Source organism: Ixodes scapularis, unplaced genomic scaffold (assembly GCF_016920785.2).
Source record: "Ixodes scapularis isolate PalLabHiFi unplaced genomic scaffold, ASM1692078v2 PGA_scaffold0__279_contigs__length_252992795, whole genome shotgun sequence".
In the NCBI taxonomy this organism is placed as follows: Eukaryota; Metazoa; Arthropoda; class Arachnida; order Ixodida; family Ixodidae; genus Ixodes; species Ixodes scapularis.
Genome location: NW_024609835.1, coordinates 248,173,586 through 248,199,144, shown reverse-complemented (window position 1 = coordinate 248,199,144; position 25,559 = coordinate 248,173,586). Strand labels below are relative to the sequence as shown.

The 25,559-nt window shown below is 48.0% G+C and overlaps 1 protein-coding gene across 2 annotated transcripts in view; it reads left to right on the top strand.

Moving 5' to 3' along the window:
- LOC115319117 (chromobox protein homolog 1) overlaps positions 1–23,321 on the top strand; it is a 32,201-nt gene extending 8,880 nt beyond the window's left edge. For both annotated transcript variants that reach the window (XM_040208334.3, XM_040208335.2), the window contains exons 2-5: positions 3,394–3,530; positions 8,367–8,541; positions 18,889–18,986; positions 22,429–23,321. In XM_040208334.3, the coding sequence (XP_040064268.1) occupies positions 3,397–3,530; positions 8,367–8,541; positions 18,889–18,986; positions 22,429–22,585 (564 nt within the window). In that variant the 5' untranslated portion in view covers positions 3,394–3,396 and the 3' untranslated portion in view covers positions 22,586–23,321. The remainder of the gene's footprint in view (positions 1–3,393; positions 3,531–8,366; positions 8,542–18,888; positions 18,987–22,428) is intronic.
- Positions 23,322–25,559: the final 2,238 nt, after the last annotated feature.

Here is a 25,559-nt window from a genome sequence, read left to right as displayed (position 1 = left end):
CTTCTTGATGCTTGGGTAATTTAGCAGTAGTTCTCTTGAAGTATGCAGTTTGTGCAAACATTGTTATTTTATCGTATATGTACCTTAATTACTCGATTGCCAGGAATTTTTTCCTAAAGCCGGACCTACAAGAAGCTTTTCCACAGGGGAGAAAATCCTCCTTGCCACCTTTCCTGTTTCCCCCTCTCCCACTACTATATGGTGGGGGACTCTTCGTTGATGCATCTTGGGCTAAAAAAGCCAGGATCTTATCCAGGTGTATCCACCCCCTAAATGCAGCAACAGAAGTGTCCCCCCTACCCTGTCAAGGTAGCAGTGGGAGAGGGGGAAATGGCAAGGAGGATTTTCCCTTTTGTATGTGGGACTCTAAAACACGCACCTTGCGTAATTTTTTTTTTTTTTTTTCACTTCCCAAACGTGAATTTCGGTTTTAGTATATTCATGTGCACGCACGTCTGGTGTTAGTTGATGCCTTGAACGTGCGTGCCTCCAACCTGGACATTATTTCTTGTATGGCACTACGCAAAGTGCCACCTCGCATGCTGAGGCTGCTCTTTTTAAACATTCTTTTCTTGCAGCAACGACTAGCCATCATTTTGATCCGGAACTCTAATTTGCTTGAGCGTGAACATTTGACTGAGATCAGTCTGGTTGGGCGGAATAATAAAAAAATGGGAGACATCCAACCAAGCCTTACTTTGAAACCCTATGTTTCGATGCCTACTCGGCTCCTTCTTTCGAGGGTGACTGTGGCGATGGCCGTTGAGGCAGTGTTTTAGTTTTCGTTGTCCTTTACAGTCATAAAAAAAGATGAAAACAGAAGCACTGCTCCTCAACTGCCATCGGCAGTTGAGGAGCAGTGCCCAGAAGAGCCCAGTAGGCATCGAAGCATAGTCCCAATTAGGGCTTGGTTGGACGTCTTCCTTTTTTTTTTTTTTTTTCATCTGACCTGCTTGTTTTCATAATCGTTGGAGCATAAATATTTCTTCATCTCTGCCATGAGGTGTGAGGTCACACCGCATAGGTACGCCATTTTGGAATGGAGACAGACAGAGACAGCTGTCACCTCAACAGATATTTCCTATGTCCCGCCAAAGGGTAGTACCATAAAACAAAACGCTGCATTCGTCGCTGGGACCTGCCGAACGAGGTTTGCGCTGACACGTGCCGCATTGCCGCCTTCATTCGTTATTTGCTAATGAGCTGCGGTGGCCACCCTCCCCTGCCTGAGGAACGCCCACAAGTAGGCTTGCTTTGTGTCTGCTTGATTTTGCTTTAACTGCACTAGCTCCACACCTTCGTATCCGATTTATGAGTGCGGCCTGTCTTTGAACACATGCTGGAAGGAGACTGTCCCACACTTTTCTGCATCGGTGTAGGCTGATGCTGGTAAATCGAAAGAGTTAATGGTAGCTGTTGCGGCACAGAGTAAAAAAAATTATGCGAGCCCAAGTTGAGCCGGGAGTGGCAGAGAGAAAACAAAAATCGTGTAACGAGTATACCCTAGCATGGAAGTGGAAAGGTTAAATGTCTGGTGGCATTGCAGAGGCTTATCTCTGCAGGGAGTTTGCTTTTTACATTGGTTAGGCTTTTGCACCTTTTGGCCTAAATGCTCACATGTTGCGTCTTTGTTCCAAAGGGTAACTCAGGCCGACGACCCTAAACCTCTGAACGCTAGGAAGTTATTGCTTTGTCGCCAAAACATCGGGGTTGAGTTTTCAATCTGCTTTATCATTACCATCCTGACTGGGTCAGTTTCGCGTCTAGAAGCCCACGTTTCGATCTCAGAACGGGAGTGCTAGCCCCTCGCCCAGGACCCATTGGAGTCGGATGTCGTCCAATCCGGTTAATGCGCCGTCGCGGTCTAGTTGTCAGTTTCACGAGGTGCCTCGATCCAGTCTCCGTTTGGTGTATTTAGTGTGTCCTCGAACGTGGTCTCTCGATTTCCGCCTCGCGACGTTGAAAAGGTGTAATGCTGTTGCCTGTTACGATCCTGATGGCAATGGTGCAACAGAGGTGGATAAGGCATGCAACTGTCGTGCTGTGGCTCGTGCTCACTCGTGGTTTTCGCCGAAAGTTCTGCAACCAGCCACTATAACGACGTCCGACAACATAACATGCTGGCTCCCGTGACGTCAGCTCTTGCCAATTCGTGACCACTTTCGATGCACAGGCAGTAGGAGGTGGTTTCGCGTTACACGTTCCTGGTTTAAAATTTCGCCGGACACCATGTTGACCAACTTTCACCCTCTCCCCACGCACGGGAATAGTGTTTCCCAGCTCGCTCCAATTCTTCTGCGTCGTGATTGACTGCCCAAGTCAGAGTAGTTAACACAAAAGAGAGTGGCGCCCAGTTTTTAAACTTTTCGCCTTTTATTTGGACTCGAGACGAGCCGGCGGTAGAGAAGTTGACCCCTCAGCGACCAAAATGACCCGGGTGGTCGCAGCCGGTGCGACCCCGAAATGAAAAAAGGCGGAGGATGCATGGGATTGCGTGGCCCAAATACGTCCCCGGTCATACTTACCGAGATCTGTCGTAAATGGAGCGACTCGCCGTGCTTGAGCGTTTCACCAACAATGGAAACGACGCCAAAAGCTAAGCATCTACGTGCAAATTAATGTGGTCGCCGTTCGTCAACGTGGCTGGTTGCGCGCACCGGAAGTGAAAAGGCATTTGGTGCAGTGGTGGGCAGTATTATGACGCAAATGTATCGCTATAATATTTTACAAATACTTCTCGTATTTATATTTATATATACGCGCCCCAGTGATACACGCGAGGAGCAGGGAAGCCTTTTTAAACAGCGTTCATTTTTGATACACAGCTTCTCTAAATTGAAGCTCCGCCTTCTCTAAACCGAGCTTCAATAAAACGTGCTTGATGAAATGGCGTTCGATCAGCCGTAGTAAACCTGTCTTTGCCACATATATAGTATTTGTATTTCCAAGCATACCCTAGAGCAGGGGTCGCCAAGCTTGCGGCTCGGGGCTCCCTGCCCCCCGCACCCCCCCCCCCCCCCCCCCCCCCCCCCATCAAAAAAAGAAAGAGAAATGAAACACAGTTTAAATCGAAAGAATTGTGGTTTGGTAGCCTTGTGGCCACTGGTTCCTTACGTGCATTTGGACTGCTTTTGAATCGGATAGATTGAAAGTAGTTTGAGTTGCGTTCATTGCTCGAAACAAAAGTTTGTCCATCCCCCCCCCCCCCCCTCCCTTCCCCCCTCCCCGCAGCTCTTGGAAGTTTTGGGGTTTTGTTTGCGGCTCTTAGGCCGGGTCAGCTTGGCCACCCCTGCTCTAGAGTATCTCTCTGGTCCAAGACATGCCCGGGCACCATACCATTGCGGTGCTCATTATTGAGCGTGGCACGACGCTCCAACGGCCCCTTTGTTTCAGGACATGTCCGGCAAGTCCAAGTCTCCCGGCGGCGGGGACTCCTCTGGCTCGGAGGAGTACATGGTGGAGAAGATCCTGGACAAGCGGATGCGCCACGGCCGCGTTGAGTACTTCCTCAAGTGGAAGGGCTATCCAGAGTGAGTCCCACCGGAAGCTTCTGGACCTATACATACCTTTGCCGCTTTTTTCTCTTCTTGTTATTATTGGTGAGCGCTGTATTGTACCGCTAAGGTCCCGGGATGGTCTTTTTCCTCCGTGCTAATGGTTCTAATAACAGCCTTTCACATCTACGGAAAGAAAAGTGGCAATTGTTTGTTTGCGCTAATTGTGTTGCGTCCTAGTCGCACAGTGACAGCTTTGTCTGCAAATAAACTTTGCTCTGATGTGTTATTCGTGACTCCAACTGTCTATAGGTGGTGCCAGTCATTTTCCAGAATGGCGGTTTTTTGTGAGGGTCAGAGATGTGTGCCAGTATACCAGTTGCTGAGCCTGTCTACTTGGCTGGCTTCATTGAGCGACACAAATTGTTCCTGCTTATACGAGGAAGCTGGGGTGTTGTGACCGCAGGTCACCTTCTTATTCTGAAAAATAAAACGGTGTTTAGGTTAATGTTTACTCCAGGAGGAACGTCTTAATTCTGGAACGAAACCAAAACTAATTTCTTTATTTAATTTCTCGGTATAGGTGTTAATTTTATCTTCTTTCATAATTCAAGATGTGTCTCGGAGTGTAATTATTCCGCTAAAGAAGCTATTCGTGGAAAATTTGTTTTGTGACATACGTCTCCGATCCAGGCAGTTCAAGATATTTTGGAGAGTGCAGTGTCTCTTAAATACAGAACTTTTTATACCCTTTAGAGGTAACATAGAATATTGCATTTGATGAAAAATCAGTGCTGATATTTGTGTGTTCTTGCTACCTTTTCTTGCTCGGATAATTGTCTTGTAAAATAATGAACTGCATGCCTTTTAATGGGTTTGGAGGTATTTAGATGATTAATTGCTTTAACATTATTCCCAAGCACAAGAATAACAGAATCAATCTGAATTTTCCAAAATATTGCCACGAATCATGAGTTAAGAGTATGTTCACAAAACATATAAATTAAAATACGCTGTTTCCATTGCAAAACCTAAAGCCGGAATTCGAGTCACGGAGAAGTATGTGTGTGTGTTTTTTAAAGCAATGCGTGATGCATAGGAATTTATAGTACATCCAGCTTTGACCGTTTTTTCATCTTGATGACAATTTCAGTTTTTATATGCTATAAAGAAAACAAAATGAGACCCCTCTGGAAAGACTAATATGGTTAAATAGTGAAGGCTCGTTGGTACAGAAACGGCTGTTGGATCCAATGTAGGTGAGCGACTTTCTCTAGTGTTGCGTGGTAGATGCTGCTGGAGCAAGGAGGAGCGTACTGTTTGTTTTCCACAGTTCATTGCACGCTTCACGTGCAGCCCTTCGGGATTTTGGCAGATAGCCCATGGATGCGAGCGCCGTAGTATCCGTGTGTTGACTGATCAAAGTGCATGTGCCACATAGAGTAGTCGAAATTTGTGCATATGTGCCGTTAGTATTTGTGCAATGGGCAATCATTTTAACTTCGTACCTTGAAGAAATAAAAATGTCAATTTTGGGTTGCATTTTTTTACTTTACATAATGCGATGGCAACGTAAAATATGCGGTCGCTTTGCACTTGGCAGTTTCAATTGTTGGGGCAGGGTCTGCGGGACGACCTGACAGACACAGCGGTGACCTTGTCGTCTGCTCTCAATCTAAAACCTAAAGCATGCATGTTCCGTGGCACAATTTTTTTGGCCCATAGTTTCACTCCCTCTAGTTTGTCACAAGTTAAAGGGCAACTCCAGTTCAGGGCTGGGCGGAGATACTCCAAAAAGTTTTTGGGAATACAAATACTGAGATACTTGTATTTTAAGGCCCAAAATACAAATACAGGTTCCCGATATTACCAAAATCTGCTAATCCTAGCGGTGCGTAGCCAACAGCGCAGTCAATACCACCATGTCAGCACAGCCTGCACTACCTCTGTCATGCTTAGGGTGCTCAGCAAGATTTGTTTGTTTGTTTTTACATTTTCAAGCAACCACATTCATTGCAGGGCCATATATATAGAGAGAGAGGTTTGGTCAGTGGGAGGAGCCGGGTTGGAGCGGCAAAGGCAGCGCCGCCGCCAGCGCTGCGTCTTTCCCCAGGATGATCTTGCAAAGTAAAAGTATCTGAGATGACCTTGAAAGAGCCGCATGGTGCGGTGCCAGTTATTTTTTGTTTCTGGATGGGGCTGAAAGTACATGAATGGATAATTGTAATAGGTTGATGGAAATGGGGAGTTTGAACAAGCTAAGTCTGTTTAATGAGCCAGAAAGGGTGGCACTGATGAGAAATGTTTCCTAAAACAAGAGGTGAAACTGCAAACACGGGGTTCATGGTTAGGGCCGAAATTCCGGCAGAGCAGTGTCCACTGTTTTCATTGGCCGCTCGGTCGTGGCTGCGACTGCAATCAAAAGAAGAATGTCGCCGGGACGACAGTGTCACATGCGTTGCCGTTGCAGTTACGTAGAGTCGCAAACTTAAACTCTAGCGTGCTGAAATGAAATAGTTGAAAACATCCTTAGCTACAAATTGTGATTGGAAGATATAAGTTGAGCTCATTACCTCCACTAGGGGAATATTCATGACTAGTGGTTGGTCACAAGAGCTGTCGATTGAAACAATTTCGGCCAATGATATGCCCTTATTTTTGCGAAATCCTTGCCAGTAAATGACCACTCTCTTCACATATAGCTCTGGCTCATCATTGGTCGCATGATTTGCGGAACGCTTGTGTGCTCTAGCGCGAGCATACATCATCGCCGGCAGCGTCCATTGCTTGCGAAAGGAGCCAAATGGCAACGTTGCCCTCAGCATACTTCTAAAAGTCCGTCGCAACATGTCTATGTGTGGTTTACTGAACTTCACTTTCTACTAATGTTTTCAAAACAATGACTGGGGAAAAGTTGTCCCTTTTCACACTAAAACAAGCTGCGGACACGGTAGCACAGGCGGCATTGGGTGTAGCAGTGTACCGATCGTAGCAGACGACACTTGCACCCGGCCGTCTGGTATGTGACGTCACGATTTGTACCACGTGGTTAGAGGACGCAGCTGACGACACAGAAGCAATGTTGTCTTCCACAGGCGAGGTTTCAGTTTGTGGTGAACATTAAATGAAGGTGGCACGAAAAATGCACTTTTTTTTTTATGAAATGGTATAGACCGGTTCATTACTATAGGGTGTTGCAACTCAAAAAGGTTGGGCGAGGGAAAGGAAGGGGGAGGAGGAAGCAGATGGAATGTTGGAGAGGACCCTCCTCCTCTCTTCAGCATTCTGTCTGCTTCCTCCTCCCCAGCCTTCCTTTCCCTCGCCCTACCTTCTTGAGTTGCAACACCCTATACCTCAACACGTATAATCAACCATTAAACCAATTTTTTTGTGTAATTGACCGAAGTCTCCCTTTAAAGGGATAGTGAACCGAAATTTGGATTTCAAAAAAACAATGCTGGAGATGTGGGCGGGACGCTACAATCCCTACAACACTACTCGTAAGGCGACATCTCAAATGGACGGCCGTATTTTTGAAAAAAGAAGTCGAGATTGAACCAGGCCGACGAGGCGCGTGACGTCAAGATACCTAGTTTCCTCCTCTCTTCGCTTTGCTCCCTCAAGGCCGCGAGGTGGAGAAGACGCGAGGCCGTTCCCTCTCTTCCTCGGAGAAACACGACGTCAACATTCCTGCCAAATGCGCCTCTTTTTTTTCTTTTTTTTTAATACGGTCATCTGTTTGAGATATCGCTGTATGAGTGATGTTTTGGTGTTTGTAGCATCCCGTTGCACGCTTTTGCCGCATGTTTTGGGGAATGCAGATTTCGGTTCAGCATCTCTTTTAGAACCTAGGACGTGCTTCGCCGACAGACGTAATGCATCCTTGGCTTTCGAGAAAATTGTGCGTCGCTGCTGCTCGACGTGGCAACATCGGCAACGTTATTTCCAGGCGCAAGGCTCGCTGCTGATTGGGCGGGACGGCATCGTTGCGAGCTGGTGCCATCCTGCTCTAGCTTGTGTCGTCTTGGGTTACAGCAGAACACGATAGTAACTTTCACAGAAGGTGCCTTCGTACGAGACTGTAGTAAGACGAGACAATCGTCGCTTTCCTGATTTACCGAGCAACCGATCGCAACGATAATATTTGGCAAGGGCACCACGTTTTACCGTTGAATTAATACTACTTGAAGACGTCATTTTGAAGCATCCTTTAGTTACTAAAAAGCAGAAGAGAAGCAGGTGGAGTCCGGCGAGGCAGCACGTCGGTGACCGAAGCATTCATGTTAACTCATAAAAACCACTGCAAAAAAAAAAGTTTGTACCGCTGCGGTTTGGCGACCTAACACGAGTCGAGACGAGTAGCAAATTCATGAATAGACGCCATCAGTACCGACAAAGACCATGCTCTTGGTGTTGCTAGGCCCAATGGCGACCTGACCGTCGGACCCTCGCACTGTCACGCACTAACCACCACGGACAAAAGCAGACACGACTATGTCGTAATCCCGAGCAGGTAAAAAGCTCGAACCGCACTTGTTACCAACTTGAAATGGATCCTTTCTCGAGCCGTGGCGTCGCGAAAATGAGAAGCGATTGGCTGGCGGAGTGATACGTATCCCTTTGAGGGGCATTTGCCGTCGGCTTCTTTGCCCTTCACCCGCCCTAGTCTGCTCGAGATCCCGGCAACCAAAACGGAAACTAGTAATGTGGTAATAAACTATTACGTCATGTGTTTCGTGACTGGCGATGCCGGACACATTATCGAGAGTTTGAAGAGGTTGAAAGTTTGACGTCTCTGCCCTTGTACGATTGTTGGAGAGGGGTTGGCTTAGTGAGCGGTGGCCCGGCGAGCTGACCGCCCCTCCCTTCCAGCGCCGAGAACACGTGGGAGCCCCAGGAGAACCTGGACTGCCCTGAGCTGATTGCCGAGTTTGAGGAGAAACGCAAGAAGGAGGGCAAGAAAGAGGACAAGAAGCGGAGCCTCTCCAAAGTGAACGGTGGCGCCGAGGACTCCGCCCCCAAGAAGAAGGCCAAGGCCTCCTCCGAGGTGGGTGCACCCCTTGCCTCGTCGTCCGGCCGTTTTTCCCACGCCTGGACCGAACGAACCTCTGCGCGGGACTAGAGCCACTAAGGAAGCTACGCTGAGAGTGCCAACGCTCCGATTCTTTGTTGTTTTGTGGGCACCGCCATTCTGTTGCCCGATGCCGAGCGGGCACAGTTGGTTACGGTTCAAGGCTATTTCTTGAGCTTTCGATGCGGTGTCAGGAATCTTGGAGGATATTGTTTTGCTCTGTCGATGGGTCTCTGCATTTCTGGAGTGCACAAAGCGTTTACAGTCAAACGCCTTTGTAACGGAATCCGTGGTACCCGCAAAATTCTTCGTAGTACAGGTAACTTAATTGTTGTATTTGAGCTCGAAAAATCTATAACATGCAACCGAATTTGTGCTATTGCATATTCACATACCCGCGTGACATTTGAGGTGTTTTAGGAAACGGTATAGCGCCAAATATACTATATATACTCGTGTATAAGCCACACTTCTTTCTTTTTTAGTTCCACTTGGGTGCAGGTCATACACCGGTCAGACTTAAGAAACAATAATAATAAAAAAAAAAAATTCTTGTTTACTCATCCACTACTGTATCCCATGAAACTCCACAAGCAGTGCATCTGCTTCCAAACCGCACACCAGATAACAAAGACAAAATTATGCTGGCGAGTCGTCGTGAAAAACGGAAGACAGAAGCAGCGGAAGTGTTGTGTCGCACAACGATGGGGACGATAATGTGCGGGGAATGGCAAGAACTAGCGAGCGCCCTCTTGTAGCACTTTGTGGGACTAGGCCCTCGGTGACTTGTGAAGCTTTTATTTTAAGCACCTTCATAATTTTTTTTTCAGACTTGCATTTCAAAGTGGGGTGTGCGGGTTATATACGAGGGCGGCTTACAGTAGTATGGTCGACATGAGAAACGAGGTTTTGTACGTCGACAATTGACTTATCAAAAGGGGGGACGGTGGCTGAGTCCACTGATGCCGCGCAACACTTAGCATGGGGGGCGAAAGCTCGCACTGAAAAATCCAGGCATATCAACTCAATTGCCGCTTATCTGTTTTTTTTCTAAGTGATAATTGTACTTTTGCACATCTGTGTACTCACCACTGCTTGACGCAATTTAAAGTGGTCGTACAGCCAGTAGAGTAAAACCACTAATTTGGATCTCGTGGGACCGGCAAAACTGTCCCAATCATCTGAAAGTCGAAATATCGAAAGGACAAGGAAAACTGCATGAAAACGTTTCCCTGTGACCAGGGTTCTGCCCACCGTGAGCGGCAGTGACTTTGCCGCCCACCGCTTCGACTGAGTGCCCACCGCTCCAACAGACTGCCCACCACTACATCTTTTTTTATGCCGCGGGATGACGATGCCATTTTGCCTGCGCACATGGCTGCAGACCGTCGTAGGCAGTAGGTCCGCGCACCCCCACGTTATCGTTCGCTATTGCATCGCTGACTGCCGCCACTGCCACACTGCTTTAAACAAAGAGTGCGGGCACTCGGCGTGTCAGATGTAACGACGCCACCCCCCTTCCCCCCCCTCCCCTGGGTAACGTCCACCCCTCAGAAATTTCTGGGGAAAACCCTGCCTGTGACATACCTTTATTTTGAGAAGAAATCGGTTATTGCCTTCTGCTTTCTGGACGACAACTTTCCTTAGCGTGGTCAGGTGCTCCACCACGATTCACATTCCAGGCGCTGACGATCCACCGCAGCGAATCCTCTTCTAGTTTCAAGTGCGCTGCTTTCCGCAACCGCTTCCATTTCTCTTTGAACTTCTCGCTCTCGAAAGGCTGTAGGATCTCGGCCTCATTTTTCACGTATGTGGCTAAAGGGCTTATCTTGTCGTCATATCTTTCCATCGCTTGGTTGACGAGAGACACCGTCCTTCAAGGCCCTCAGTACTTCTACTTTCATCGCTAAATTCTTGGCCTGGTACTTCTGCCCTTTCGCGGGCGGCACCGCCATGGAGGTTGCTGCAGTTGCTGCATGTGACGACGACATGCCAGGAGACTAGCGCGCTGACGCACGGCATTCTAGAGCAAAACTGGTGCGAGACACAGAGAACCGGAAGAGCAAAGGATCATGGGAAAAACCGAAAAAACCATGTGTGCACCTTGGATGGATAGCAGTCATGCCCTTTGCAACGGGCGGTAGCTTGCGCCACCTGCCGAATTTGTCCGAATTAACGATAGCGCTCCATACCGCTTTCGAATTAAGGAGCATTTGGTGCCATTGACTAATACACACATTTGGAGGGATTGGGTCGGCAGTTCAAATTATCCGAATTTCCAAATTAGCGGGGGTTGAATTAACGAGGTTTTACTACTGCCACTGGCAAAGATTGTCATCTACAGCCGAAACATCAGGCACTTCTTGCTGCAGATTAATTTCCCACTGTCCGATGTTCCACAAAACAAACTTAACTGACTTATCAAAATATGAATAGCAACAATCACAGGGTGTCTAGTGACCGGGAATTGTCAGGGAAGTCTTAATTAACGGGAAAAATCAGGGAATTGTCAGGGATATTCTCAAAAAGCGAGCCCAGTGAGGGAAAATGAGCCCAAAACGCCATCGAGTGCCCTGAGCAAAGGCTTGAAAACTGGGGGGCAGAAAAATAGGCAACAAATTCTGCTTAGAGCAGAGCGCGAGCTCTGCTCACCCGATGTAGAGTGTGCTACCCAATGCAAAGGGAACAGCCGACAAATCCAGTCCAAGCCTAGGATTGGATTGTATTGAGGATCAACACTAAGCTAAATCCAGTTAGAGCTACTAGATTTAGTAACAAATGTCAAAGTTGCAAACTCCAATCCAATCCAAGTCGAAAGTATCCAAAAGTGTGCATCCGGCGGCCATGTTGCCATGCTGTCATTCGGTTATTGACATGTGTGGTTGAGCGCCATGGTTTCATCATGTTTCCCGGAGTGGCCTCTTCACTGACGATGTCAGCGGCAAGAAAGTGCTCGTTTAATCAGGATTGGAGGAACCCGAATATTTTGGAATGTCTAAGTTGGATTAAGCCCGTGCAAAATGATCCTCTTAATGGTCAGGGAATTTCACCTGAAATTATCAGGGAAAACCTGAAAAAGTCAGGAAATTTCAAAATAATAATTTGCTAGACACCCTGAATCACTAAACCAATGGTTTTCAGCCATTGATGTTTTGCGGACCCCTTGTTGATCAGCGGAGATGATGGAGGACCCCGTTTGTGGTGAGGGGAAGGGGAAGTATAGGTTAATTATGATAGTGATTTAATAAATGGATATAACTAAGGGCTAGTGTGAAGTAAACTTTTCTTGTTGACATATACACGAGGAAATGCTCCCGAAAATTCGAACGTTTCTTCTCAATCTGAGAAAAGACGACTTTTATTTCCAGGCTTTACTGATGAGGCTTGGCTTCGCGGACCCCAAAGGGTCCGTGGACCTTCATTTGAGAACCACTGCATTAAACCATTGACATCGACCCCCGTTCACGCATCAAATGAGAGGCGTTCGCCGACTGTCGACTGTATAAATCTGGCCCCTTCAAAATCGGACGGCAGCTTTTGCCGCCACGTGTCATTCGGAAGAGGCTATCGAAGCGGCTAAGCTGCTTTCGTAAGTGTAGGTGCAGCAGCTGTGTCAGCACTACCGTAGCAGCATGGAAAAATCGGCGGTGCATTCGGCACAGACAGCTGCACCACGTGGTGCAGCGAGGACGGCGAAAGATTCCCCCTCGAGCTGACTGAGCCCTTCACATCTGTCCAGCACAAAGAGGGGTACACGTTTTTCTGTGCGGTTCTACCGATTTCACTTAGATTTTGGCGTTGCGGGTAGAGTCGCAGGTCACGTTTCCGCAGCTGCGTTATTATCGCTCCAAGGCGGAACAATTTGAGTCTCGGATCAAGCAAGATTAGGAACCTTGGATACTGGTGAAAATTGGCACATCGGTCAAATAAATGCCAAGACAGCCTAAAGAAAGTTGTGACTACTCATAAAAATACTTTTCTTTTTTATATACATTGTTTGCACAGGCAACCTTGTGTCTAGATGTCACTGCATACAGGCTTTCTATGCTGCAACACAGTCACATAGCGTCAGCTAGACGCAAGCTTGCACACTAACAAATGTTTTAGACCCAAAGCCGAGAATGTGCATCAGAGGTGGCGCAGCGACGGTTGCAGTATTTCTGTTTTCTACACGCGTCACTTGAGAACGACAATTTACGCCAAATCTATTACAGTCTGAGCTCATTACAACACACCTGGTTACAACATACCGATTTGTGAGGTTCGGTTGGTTTTCCACTATGTGCCATTGACTCAACTTCGTATCGGCATACGACATACTCCTTTTACAACAGACCGACATCTTGGTCAAAATTAAGGCCTGTTATAACGAGCTTAGACTACTTTTCGCATAGAAAATTTGTGATACCGGTCATTTTTGCTTTGTAAGGCCACATAATTGCTTCGTTAAACATAAATGTTTGTTATACGGGAATTCATTAGTAGTCTGAGAAACACATTGAATGCATAGAAAATTAACTGGGACTTTATTTTACTTCGTTAAACGGCCGTTTTCGTGGTAGAGGCATTTGTTATAAAGGCATTTGATTGTAGTGCAAGTTCAGGTAAAGCTTCTGATAACTGGCAATCGGACAAGCGGGCGGCTAAACGTCCTTACTCTTAAGTGTAGCTTCTTCAGCGGCTCGAGGGGGGGGGGGGGGGGGAAGGGGGGAGGAAGGAAGGGCAGATTTGTGTCTCGGCAGCAGCGTGGGACTGCTTGTTCTCCGTCTGCCACAAGACTTCAACTGCACAGTAGGCCCATTGGAGTTTTGACCAATTGTGCCCTAGCGCACGCCCAAGAAATAGTGGGTATGACATTCTGCCTCCTGACTGCTCTCCCTTTGGATTAGGGTGACCACCTTCCTGTTGGCGAAATGTGGGACACCCTGACTGGAAGAAAAGGGGGGGGGGGGGGGGGGGGTGTTTACGACTGAAAAAAAAAAAAAAAAGTATGAAAGGAAATTCATCAACACGCACACCCCGAAATCCTGTGCTGTCCGAAAGCACATTATACACCTGAAAAGAGTGATGCGGCAATCAGGCTAAAATAATTTTCACTCATAGTTATATATTTCGTGCTCAATTATAATGTTAAATATTTTGTTAAAGGTGTCTAAGCTGAAAACATAAAATCGACTGCAGCAGGCCGCAGTGCATCAAAAGGAAATAAGGAGTATGAAATATTTTTCTGGCTTACTGCTTCCTCTGAATATTTACTCTTATACTAACATGCTCCTACAAAAAATTAGGACCTATTTTTTCTGTTTTTTTAGGCCTTCGTGAGTTGCAGGCATTTTGCCTTGTGTGGCTGTTTTCACTAGAAAGAAAAAGCTTTCTACAACAGCCTTTTCGCATGAAACAGCGTGATTTGCAAATACTAATTATAATAGTTTATGTTTCAGGCGATCAATTTTCGCTTGCAATATTTCGCCATCAAGGGGAGAGGCACAACGGCGCATGTGCGTCCGTCTCCTGCAAAAACGACGGTCGCTTCTCGCAGTGCCTGGATAGAAAATAGCATACCATCGAGATTCCCACGCTTACCAGCAAACTCCGTGCTTTCCCGTGCCACGTTGTTCGGAAGCACCATAATTTGCGTAGTGAATGTTACGACAATGTGAAATGCGGGACATTTTGAAGATTTTAGTATTTCTTGCGGGACGCGAGACATGAGCCCTCAATACGGGACAGTCCCGCGAGTCGCGGGACAGGTGGTCACTCTACGTCGGATCGCCTTACCTTGCTGTTGACGTCTTCTCAATCTTGAGTTTTTTAGCTTTAATTGTCTCTTTTTTTTATCTATTCTAGTGTATTTTTATGGTCTGTAAGTGCATTCATTTTATTCTGTGTGCTGTATTTTTTACGTTTAGTGTCTGTGTGTGTTTCATTGTTTTCGACGCGGGTTCGACGGACATCACGCCGCCGCTTACACCGCCGCCGAGGGCGGTACTGCTGTTGACACGACGCTCCGTTTCGAATGTCAGTGCACATGTCATCAGTGTTGGCAAAGCAACGACGTAGCAATCGCGATGAGAGTCCCACGCTCGCTCTGCTGAAATGTCAGCATGGTACTTTTGAGCACCGATGCAAGACGCTGCTTCAGTGATGGAAGTGGCGTTTGCCCTTTTGTAGCAGGTTCTCTAGGGGGCAAAATGTTAATTTGGAGCAGATAACTACATCCTTTAGCGCATCACTTCAAAATGGAAAAGTGATTGCATTCCTAAATGAGCTCATCTATGTTAGTGAACAAGTTCCTCTTTGATGCTGGAGCATATTACTTATTACCTTTTGGATAGAATCGATAAGGTGCTAAAGGAACGCAGAGCCTTCTTTTTAGAAATAGGGCTCTGATCAGAGTAGCTTTATTATACAGTGGGTATTGAATGGTTAAAAAATGAATCGCATCGCAACACCTCAGTTGGGATAAAGTCTCTCATCCCTCTTCATTTTACACTGAGTATTTTGTTTAGCCTGCAATAATAATTTTTGTAAATGATCTAAATAAATGGCTAAATAAACTACTGAGTGTACAGTGAAGAGGGAAGAGAGGCTTTATCCCAACTGAAGTGTTGTGCTGCGATTCATTTTAGAGCGCAGCTCTTAGGCGCACGTTTCCGTGTTTCGCATTGCCGTCGGTGTAACCGCGCTTAGCGGGGAACTTCAGTTTCTGCACTAGATTCAGCAAACAAATTCAGTTTCTCTGGTAGATTTAGCGGGGAAATTGATGTCACGTGACCTCAACACCAATTCAATGCACCGCTAAATTTACCAGGGAAATTCACTTCCTCTGCCAGATTTAGCGGACAAGTTTAGTTTCTCCGCTAGATTTAGCGGGGAGATAGACATCATGTGACCTCAATACCAATTCTATCCCCCGCTAGATTTAGCGGGGAATTGGATGGGTGTTGAGGTTATGTGGCGTCAATTTTTCCGCTAAATCTAGCGGAGAAACTGAATTTGTTCATAGGTGACGTGGCACCACGTCATGTTACATCGTTTTGCCCGCTAAATTTAGCGAAGGAACTGATTTGGTGTTGCGGTTATGTGGCATCAATTTTTCCGCTAAATTTTGCGGGGAAACTGCGAGGAGGGGAGGGTATAGAGGAGGAGGAGGAGGATGGCAAGGTGCGCAGGAGGAGGAGGATAGGGTATAGAGGAGGAGGGGCATACCTTCCCCTCCTCCTCCTCAAGAGCTGCACTCTAATTTTGAGATCAAGAGATTTGTAAACTTTTCTTTTTTTCAACCATTTCTTAATACCCATTGTAAATTAAACCTGCTGTGATCAGAGCCCTATTTTTATAAAGAAGGCTCTGCATTCCTTTTGTGCCCTATCCATTCTTGTCACGAAAGGCAATACGTAATATGCTACAGTATCAAAGAGGGACCTTTGTTCATTATCATAGATGAGCCCATTTAGGGATGCAGTCACTTCTTTTTCATCAGCGATGCACTAACAGGTGTTGGCATCTGCTCCAAAAGCATTAGTGACTGCTCCAAATTAATATTTTGCCCTCTACACAACCTGCTACAAAAGGACAAATGCCGCTTTCATCACTGAAGCAGCGTCTTGCGTCTTCAGCAAGCTAGCTGTGCTTGAGAGTCCCACGCCTACATTTCAGCAGAGCGAGCGTGTTCGGCCAGATCGAGGTGCAATCGTCTCTCGCGTCGCGGTTGCTAGGTCGTTGCTCTGCCTACAGTCATGACATGTGCACTGACATTTGAAACGGCTCTCATGCGGGTCGAATAGACGAGTTTATTGCACGATAGAGCGTCGTGACAACACTAGTACTCCCCTCAGCAGCGTCGAAAACAATGAAATATACACAAAAATTACAAAAAGATCTAATGGTGGATTCTTAGGGAATGCCGTGGAAACGGCGCATACGTACCCCTTTGGGAAACGCTAACGTTCACTTTTCCCTTCACTTTTCTCTTTCGACTCTCACTTTTTCTTCCTCTATTTTTTGCTGCCTCTTTTTGGCCTTTTTACGTTTTCCAAAGGGGGGCCTGTGTGGCGGTTCACATGGTTCATGCTAAAGGATTTTCTAAGAATCCACAAATGGATCTTCCTGTAATTTTTTTCGCCCCCTTTTTTGTACTTTGCCTGTAAGATTATATCAACGCCCTTGGGCACGGTCATCCATATCACTCGTGAAAAGAACCACCTGCACACTTCTCGTGGAGGGAACAACATCCATGTCCCTCAAGGAGTGAACTGCATCCATTGTTTCAACCACACTTGCATCACTGCGCACGCACCGCTACTACCGAAACCCAGAGCAAAGACCAACTAACGACGGCAGAGCGGCACCTGAGCACGCCCGCATTCCACCGCGTCGTGGAGCAACACCTCCTAGATAGCAAAGTCATAGTGCTGAATGAGATGGCATCATCAGAAAAGACCAACGCTTGGTGCAGATTGGGCATGACGATTGCGTCATTGTTCGACAAACTTGACTCAAAGCCGAGCGCTATAGCAGCACTCGTTTCCAATATATGTCCAGCATTGGCCTTCTCTGATGCAGTCGCCGACCGTTTTTTCGGACTCCGATATTCGGACTTGTTTGATATTTCGGACCTAAAGGCGGAACCGTGACTTATCCCATAGAAATAGTGTATATTCACAACCAATGTTTCGGACAGCTTGATGTCCGAAAGTTTGATTATTCGGACAAAATCGTCGCGAGCGATCAGCGGAAAACACCATCGAGAAGCGGCCATTTTGAATTTTATGTTGGCTGCAAATGGATTGGCTTGGTTTGGCAGCGCTACTTGAACACTCCTGAGTCCTACCGCTAGGTGACGCTATGCTAGCCCTTTTTTTTTTTTCCTATTTAGCTGCACGTCATCATCATCATTATCATTTTGCTTTGTTTTTTGTTCTTTCGCGTCGCCAGTCGCCATTTCGCGCTCGTGGATTTTTCGCCTCTGATCTCGTTCGGAAAACGCTGGCTTGGACGTCATGGCCCCATATGTTGTTCTGCCGCCCCGATCTGTAGTTAAGAAGCGCAGAAAGTACTCGACCATAATGCTAGAAAGGAAGGCAGCGATTCTCAAGCTAACAGAAAGTTGCCGAACGGAAACGGAGGCATAACCTAAAACAAGGCACGCAGGCGTAACCTGAAACAAGGCCCTATTTACGGCTTTTTTAAGCCCACTTGGAAGTAATAAAGGCAATTTTTTCAATCTGCTGATTTTTCGGACTGCTCTATTATTCGGACGTTTTTTTCGGTCCCAGTGAAGTCCGAATAACAGGTCGGCGACTGTAACACCATCTCATTCAGCACTACGGCTTTGTTGTCTAGGTGTTGCTCGGCACCTCCTCCCCTCTGGCTCCGCCCGCAGCAGCTGTGCGCGCGACTGACGAAAATGAAATTTATCATTTTGACGAAAACCTTGTGGTGTCTGTCAGTTTGTCAGCGCCGGGGAGAGAGGGAGAGGTTCTTGCGTGTTGACGTCAGCTCTTCGGACCGATGGGAGCGTCGCACGCATCACCCTCTCCCCCTTTTCCGGCACTGACATACGACACCCAGGGGCAAACCTGGGGGAGGCCCCAAGACCCCTGGATTAAAAAGAAGTCTGGGGGGGAGGGGGAGGGGAGAACTTGCTGCACACTTCATTGTGTATTGGATCTTTGTTTAAATGCACATATAAATAGTAAAGAGAGGTCTTTCCTCCTCAGCGACACGAAGCGTCGCAATTTAAGACACGATTGCGATATCTCCCACTTCGAAGCAAGGGATAATGTAATCTTGATTTAACTCTGCCCACTTTGCACGACCTAAGACTATGGTTTAGGCTTTGCGGGACAGCCCGATAAATCACACAACTCTGTTATGTCACGCCAAGGCGTGACATAACAGAGTTGAGTTGGTGTACAGGCTGACTTAGTTTGAAAGTAAGGGTATGTTCGAAAATTATTCCGAGTTATTCTGTATAGCAGATACTTTTCGGTTATGCAATTTTTGTATTTAGACTGACACATCTAGGTAAAACTTACTTTCACTGCTGCATAACTCTTACTTTTGCTGCTTCTGAGCTGCTCCAAAGTGGACCTCTCCTGCTTCCAGACCTGCTCCAAAAGGCTGAAGCTTGCTTCCACCCTTGTATTCTTTTTGTGCATCTTGGCTTTATATCGGAGCAAATAAAGAAACGAGAGACGATCGCGGAACGGTATTGCCGTTATCTGGCGAAGAACGGCCGAGTGCCCGCCCCGCGACCCAAGTTCGGCCTCGGTTGGTGGCCCGACTGCGCAGGCTCACTGCCTTTCGTCCATCTTTCAGGAAGACACAACGCCACGGGGCTTTGATCGGGGCCTGGAGCCCGAGAGGATCATTGGAGCGACAGACTCGAGCGGGGAGCTGATGTTCCTCATCAAGTGGTGAGTCTGGGCCGCCTTCTCTCCTTCGCTTCACAGGGAATGGGAAGAGGCAACCCTCGCAACCACAGTGACCGGCGATCAAGGGGACTGCGCAGCGTAACGGGCAGCGAGCGAAGCGTCTGTGCGACATTGACTTCATTCAAATTTGCGGGCGCATCCCCCGCCCTTTGCCAACACCTAAGTCATTGTGTGGCGCAGGGTGGGGAGGTACGGTAATGGGGATTCATCTACAAGTACATTAAGCCCTCGAGGCACCGCTTCGCTTGGTGCGCATTAGACTGCATGGTCCACACTGCCTGGCCGCCGCTCGCGCATTCCAGCTCGTGTTGTCTTCCACTGTACCATTGTGCATTGCGACCGGCGAAAGGAGTGAACTTTGCCTCTGCTTCGTGCCGCCTTCAGCATCTGACTTTTTGCTTCGACGACAGTACGGTGCCGCCCTCTAAGCGACGCTAAAGCTTGCTCGGCGACTCGTCGTGCACCGAATGTGCGTGCGCCGCACCGCCGAGGCTGCTTGTGGCCTCGGGTGCACCCCGGCAGAACGGTAGACGGACACCAACACTTGCGGCACGACACCTCGATTGTCTGTCCAGCTGTTGCATTTAGTGCCTTTTCCAGCCATGTATCGGAAGTGGTTTCGTGTGGCAACACGTGACGTCACGAAGGCCGGAGCGTCCTGCCTTCGGATTCCTGGCAGTTGGTCGTAGACGTTTGGGCAAAAAGCGTGGGAAAACATTGTCATTGTCGCGGCGTACCAACTCCCAGTTGGCGAAGCTTCTGCAAACTGTCGTGCTGTATAGGGAGCTGCAGCGGAAGAGGTGTCTGCGGTGCCCACCTCCGCTGCTACGCCACTGGCAGGGCAGGCCTAAATGTGACACCTCTACGACGTTGGCCAGACATTGAGGGACCCAATTCAAGGACTCGGTAGACACACACCGGTCAGAGAGGCACTCTGAACACCGTGCGTCCACTCAAATAGTTTGAGTGCACCTCTGAAGGGCCCGTTTTCGACTTGAGCGCCTTTGCCGAGGCACGTGACCTTGCCTCGGCGAGGTCATGTGGCCCCCCAGGGTCACATGACACCCCCCCTTGAGGGCACGTGACCCCTCCCCCAGGGTCACCTGACCCCCCCCCCCCCCCCAAGGTCACGTGACACCCGAGGTCACGTAACTCCCTAGGTCAACTGCGGTCTTTTTCCTGACATCCTGTTTGTCTGACGAGGGATGCGAAAAGACTTTAACCTCTAAATAAAGTCTATGTCACCCTAAATCCCATCAAAACGTCACCACGCCCCTGTCCAACAAGGAAGTACCTGCCAACATTGATCACATGACACGGTGGAATGAACTGGTATTCTTTATTTGTAGGTGTGGCCTTGAATATGAAACGTTTCCACGCTGCTGTATGAAAGTACAATACATACTTTCGTTGTAGGTTACCTCGTTGAAGACCATACAGGTAGTTGCATTTGGAATTTTCGAGAAAAGTGGACCACCTGAAGCATCCTGAAGCACATGTCTTATCTTCTGTTACGGTTGAAAAATCGATACGGTGGCATCCCTGTTGTGACAGTCCTTCCTGCCGACTCTCCGCCTCCGCCTCATGAATGGCAGTCTTCAAGTTTCGCCTAGCATCATTCAAACAGAGAGCTCGTGGTTTGCGACCTGAGATGGCCAGCACAGGTGCGAGCTCTCCGAGAAACAGCACGCTCGAGACGAGTCGCAGGTGTACGAAGTCTGGGTCCGCACAGCGAAGCCACGTCTGGCCTCCTTCCTGGGTATCGGATCACCAGAGCAGCGGGTCACGTTCACGTCGGCTACACCGAAGTCGACGTACCCTTGAGCGGTGCAATATTACAGGCGCAGACGCATTCGGATACGTGTTGAACTTCACTGGTGAAGGGCGCCACCGCCGCCCCCCCCCCCCCCCTCCTCCCCCCTGCTTTGACGCTTGTTTTTTATATTGCATTTGTTTTTGCATATAAGTCTGTTAGGGCCTTACGCAGGTTCGCAGTTTCCCGCTTGTTTTATTTCTGAACAACCGACTCCTGCCAGTGGCTCGGCACAGCTGAACGTAAAACAAAAAAAAAAAAAAGTGTAAAGAATCGGGCCCATTCCATTCCCATTCCATTCCGGGCAAAAGGCATCTAATTCCATTCCCATTCCATTCCCCTCAACGTTGCCACCATTCCCTTCCCATTCCATTCCGGGGTCGCGAAAATGTGGAATGATTCCGGGAATCATTCCAACTCCGGAGTGGCAACTCCGCAACATTGTTAAAAAGTAGAAAAAATACAAAAAGTAATTTCTAAACGTAAAATTCCGAAAGTTTAGATCGTCCGATGTGCAAAAATGCGCGTTTCGGGAGGTAGCACCACCTACGAACAGAGCGAATAATGGCGGTTGCACCGCTGCTGCCCTCTATGCGAGGCATTGAAAACCAGTGCAGACCGAAGACTACCACCAACCACGCCACTCGTAGCGAAGCTGCAAATGGCGACGAAGCGAAAAGCTATCTTTCTGGAGACAGAAGTGAAGCTTTTTAGGGCAGTGGACAGCGGTCGGAAGAAAAAAAAAACATCACTGCAGACTTCGAGCTTGCACCAAGCACGATATCTACCATCCTGAGTGCATGGAAGACGATCAAAGTCTGCTATGCAAACAACACCGTCAAGACTGATTGAAAGTCTTTGGCCTTGCCTCGACCCGTACGTGGAAGAAGCTCTGTTCTCATGGTTTAAGGACGTAACGGTGCGAAATTTGCCGGTGTCTGGTCAGCTTTTTCAAACGAAAGCAATCGGTCTGGTGTGTCTATTAGGCCATGATGATTTCAGCACGAGCAGCGGTTGGCTCCAGCGCAGTGGTTCCAGGTGAAGAGGCACCAGCCCAAGATCACGTCTTCAAAACAATAAATAATAGATCCAGATAACGTCATTTCTCGTGTTGCAAATTGATATCCTAATGCTCCAATCTATTTTTTTTTTTTAATGGTGCTTAGTGACAGGTAAGGACCTCGTGGTCCGCGATTGCATATTTTTATATTTTAGTACTGTTTTATATTTTAGGCTCGATTCCGGGAACGTTTGCGTAAATTTTTGTGTGTACTTTTATAACAGATATTGTATTTAGTGAACAAATTTCCACTCCCGATGCTAGTTCGTTATAACGAGTTTCAACTGTATATTTCTTACATAAATATAAAAAAATATGACCCGGACCGTCAGTGTACGATCTGACATGGAAACGCCCAGATAGTAAAAACATAAATTCATGCTTACAAGCAAAACAGCGCGGACAAGGACACAGGACAGAGAATATGCACACAGACGGACCGCTGTAATAAAAACATGCTTTTTCACTCCCGCGCTTGAATCCCCGCTCGAGCTTGCGGCGCGGAGCCCCGCCCCTTCCGTGGCCAACCTTGGTGCCCGCTCACCTCGCAGGAAGGACAGCGATGAGGCGGACCTGGTGCCCTCCCGGGAGGCCAACGTGAAGTGCCCGCAGGTCGTGATCAAGTTCTACGAGGAGCGCCTGACGTGGCACTCAAGCAGCACTGCCGCAGGGGCCACCTCCGCCGGCGACAGAGATGACGTCTCGTGAAGCGCACCCCTTGCCCCCTCACCCTGCGCCCTCAGCCTCATCTCTGTTTGTTTGCCAGAAGATCGGCCCCTCAAACTCCACCGAGTCTGGTTACACGCGGGGGTCACGCAGTTTGTACATTGCTCGAAACTCCTCTTCTTCCCAACCTTGTTCTGCGCTTGCTTGCACCTTCCCCCTCTTGCCAAGCTGTCCCGATGCTCCCGGAACGAGCCGCAGCATTTGGTGCCCTTTCTTTTATTTTTTTTTTTTTATTTTTTTACGTATGGCTGGAATGTTTAGTGTTGTCTCAGTTTGACATTGGCATACGTCCACAGGGGCTAGCGGTAGAGTAAATGTCTGTTTATATCTCGCATTGTTTTTTGTTTGTTCTTTTTGCTTTTAAGTTGTGGGGAAGCCAGTTCAAACTTGGTGTGGAATAATCGTTCATTACCTTCTGTTTCGGTATGCCGTGTTCTTCTTTTCCAATTGCCCGTGTCTCTTCCTTTGCTCGTGGACTCAAGTGTAATGTGCTGCTTGTGGAGCGTTGTGTCCGGACGGCCGGTGAGAGCACCTGTGTCTGGGCTGTCCACCTTCACCCCGCCTTCCTTTAGACTCGTGCCCTACAAGAGACAAGTGCCACGCGGCCTAGCCGCCATCGCAACCTTCCCGTGGCTGTCCTCATCATACTTTCATTTGAAACCAGTGGGAAAAAATGCACAGGTGATCAATAAAGGCAACACAGTGGTGACAAAGCATATCTTCCCGCAGGTTTCGTTTCTTTGCTCGTGACAGCATCAGTCCAGCTTGCTTCAAGCAGTGATCTTAAAGGGCAACTCCGCTCAATTCCGAAAAATTTAGGCTTACATGTGATTCCATTTCACAGAGCACTACTAAACAGCTCTATGTCCTCGTATTCGCGAAATGTGTAATATTATTTGTCTAATCTTAATTTAAACATCAGCTGATACCGAAACCGAAACTTCGGTTGCGTCGGGCAACATTGGTCTCGTGCCGTCAGTCATGGCGCGTCACGTCGAACCACGTGGTCTTGTGGCGTTCGTGGGGGCGAGGAACAGGACACGCGATGCCGGCAGGTCGCTTCGCATGGCGTGGAGTCCGTGGACAATGATGGCCCGGGGGAGTGGGGGAGGGGGAGCGGAGAAACAGACTGATAAGCGCGCAGGGCAGCGCAAACTAGCGCATCCGCGTTGCGGTGATCACGTGGACGCCGTTCAGCCAACACCGGGAGGAGAAACTCATGACGTCATCGTTCAATTTCGCTCTGAGAAGTAAAAACAAACAAAATGACAGGATGACGTCATGCCTCTGACGTAGTGGCTCAACGTTGGCCGCTCCGACTCCGTCGCATTGACTGCGCTGACGATTGCGCCTCACGCCGCACGCTGGAGTTGGCAGATTTTGGCGACTTGGCTGATTTGAAAGTTTGCTGGCCAGTTTATTAAATATATAGACGGAATTAGATCGTAATATTTGACATGGGGTCTTCCTATATGATACTGAAGAGGGCTACATAGTTTTCTAAATATCAAAAATGAAGCGGAGTTGCCCTTTAAAGGGGCCCTGGAACAACTTTTTGGCTGGTTTTTAATTTGCACCGAACATGAGCGCACTGAACGTAGTAACTTGAATAAACTGTTCTCAAATTACGCTTTATTTTAAAAGTTAGAGGCAAATTAGAATGACAAAAACAAGCTAAACATAACCTCCCTCATGACGTCGTAGGTCCTGGCTTGAGTGGCCGTGAACTAGAGGAGGAGTAGTGAGCTCATCGAGCGCTCACGGCTGCCGCACTCCGTGTCGACGGCTCGAGAGGGCGCCACTAAAGCACGTGTTGGATAGGCTTCATGAAGCGGGCGGCCAGGGCGGCTCGCATTGCATTTGCTGCGCGATTAAGGACTGATTTGGCATTACACTTTGTTGGCCACAAACGACAGCAAACACAGTGTGAAGATCAGAACGGTAGCCACTTCGTGCTGCCATACCGCCAAACCGCCAGCCAAGCCCGCGCCAAAAGCCTTCGGAACGCTCGGAACTTGTCGGATCCTCGAGCCAGTATACGACCGCAGCGCCGCCGCGTTCATCCGGGACCTTTCTACGCTTGCCGTTTGTCGGAGCCTCGTCTCACTAGCCTTTTCTAGTAGGCGCCGTTTTTTCCGCCGCTTGGTGGCGGGTCTGTCGACGAGTCTTTTCTTGTTTCCGTACTTTATAAACTGCATTTGTTCCTTTTCTGATCTAAAATACCATACAAAAACTACTTTCATACATAATTGAAACGGTTCGCGACACTTATATTTTGTATTTCGACTAAAAAAAAAAAAGCTTTTAGCGGCTCTGACCAGTAGTAAGCCCAGGACCAAAGTCGTCACATATTGCGCGCTTTCGGCAACGCGGGTCGCCCTCGTCGGTGGAGGAGGTGTCCGCGCCGTCCGGTTAAAATATGACGCACTGATATTTAGTTACTCTTTTTGTGCCCGCTGGCTTGCCCGAACCCCAAGAGACGTGGAAACCGCAAAAAAGTAGACGCTTAGATATGATTGCAGGGCCCCTTTAAGTGAAGAACAGTTTCTCTGTACCTTATTTAAAGTGATACTGCGCTACCAAAAACACTTCTAATTGCCTGGATAAGACATGAATGAGGAGTGATTGGAAAGCGGTGCCGCTCGGCTATAACCAAAAGTTTGACAGTGATATTTTCATAAATTTTGGTTAGCTCATATCTCTACTTCCTTTCAGCTTAAAGGGAAGCTGAAGAGGTTCTTGAAAAGAAAATTTTTGTCTCGTGCATTCGAATATCACGAGCGCATCTGAACGTATCCACAGACGCTCGAAAACCCGCCTTGCCGTTAGGAATTTGGGCTGATGTAGCAACGGGCTGAGGCTCAAGGGAGGAATACGGTAGTTTTCTTCACCTTAGGCAGACGGCGCCACTAAAAGTAAGTATAGCATAACTTTGTCGAGGATATGAGGTTTTTCA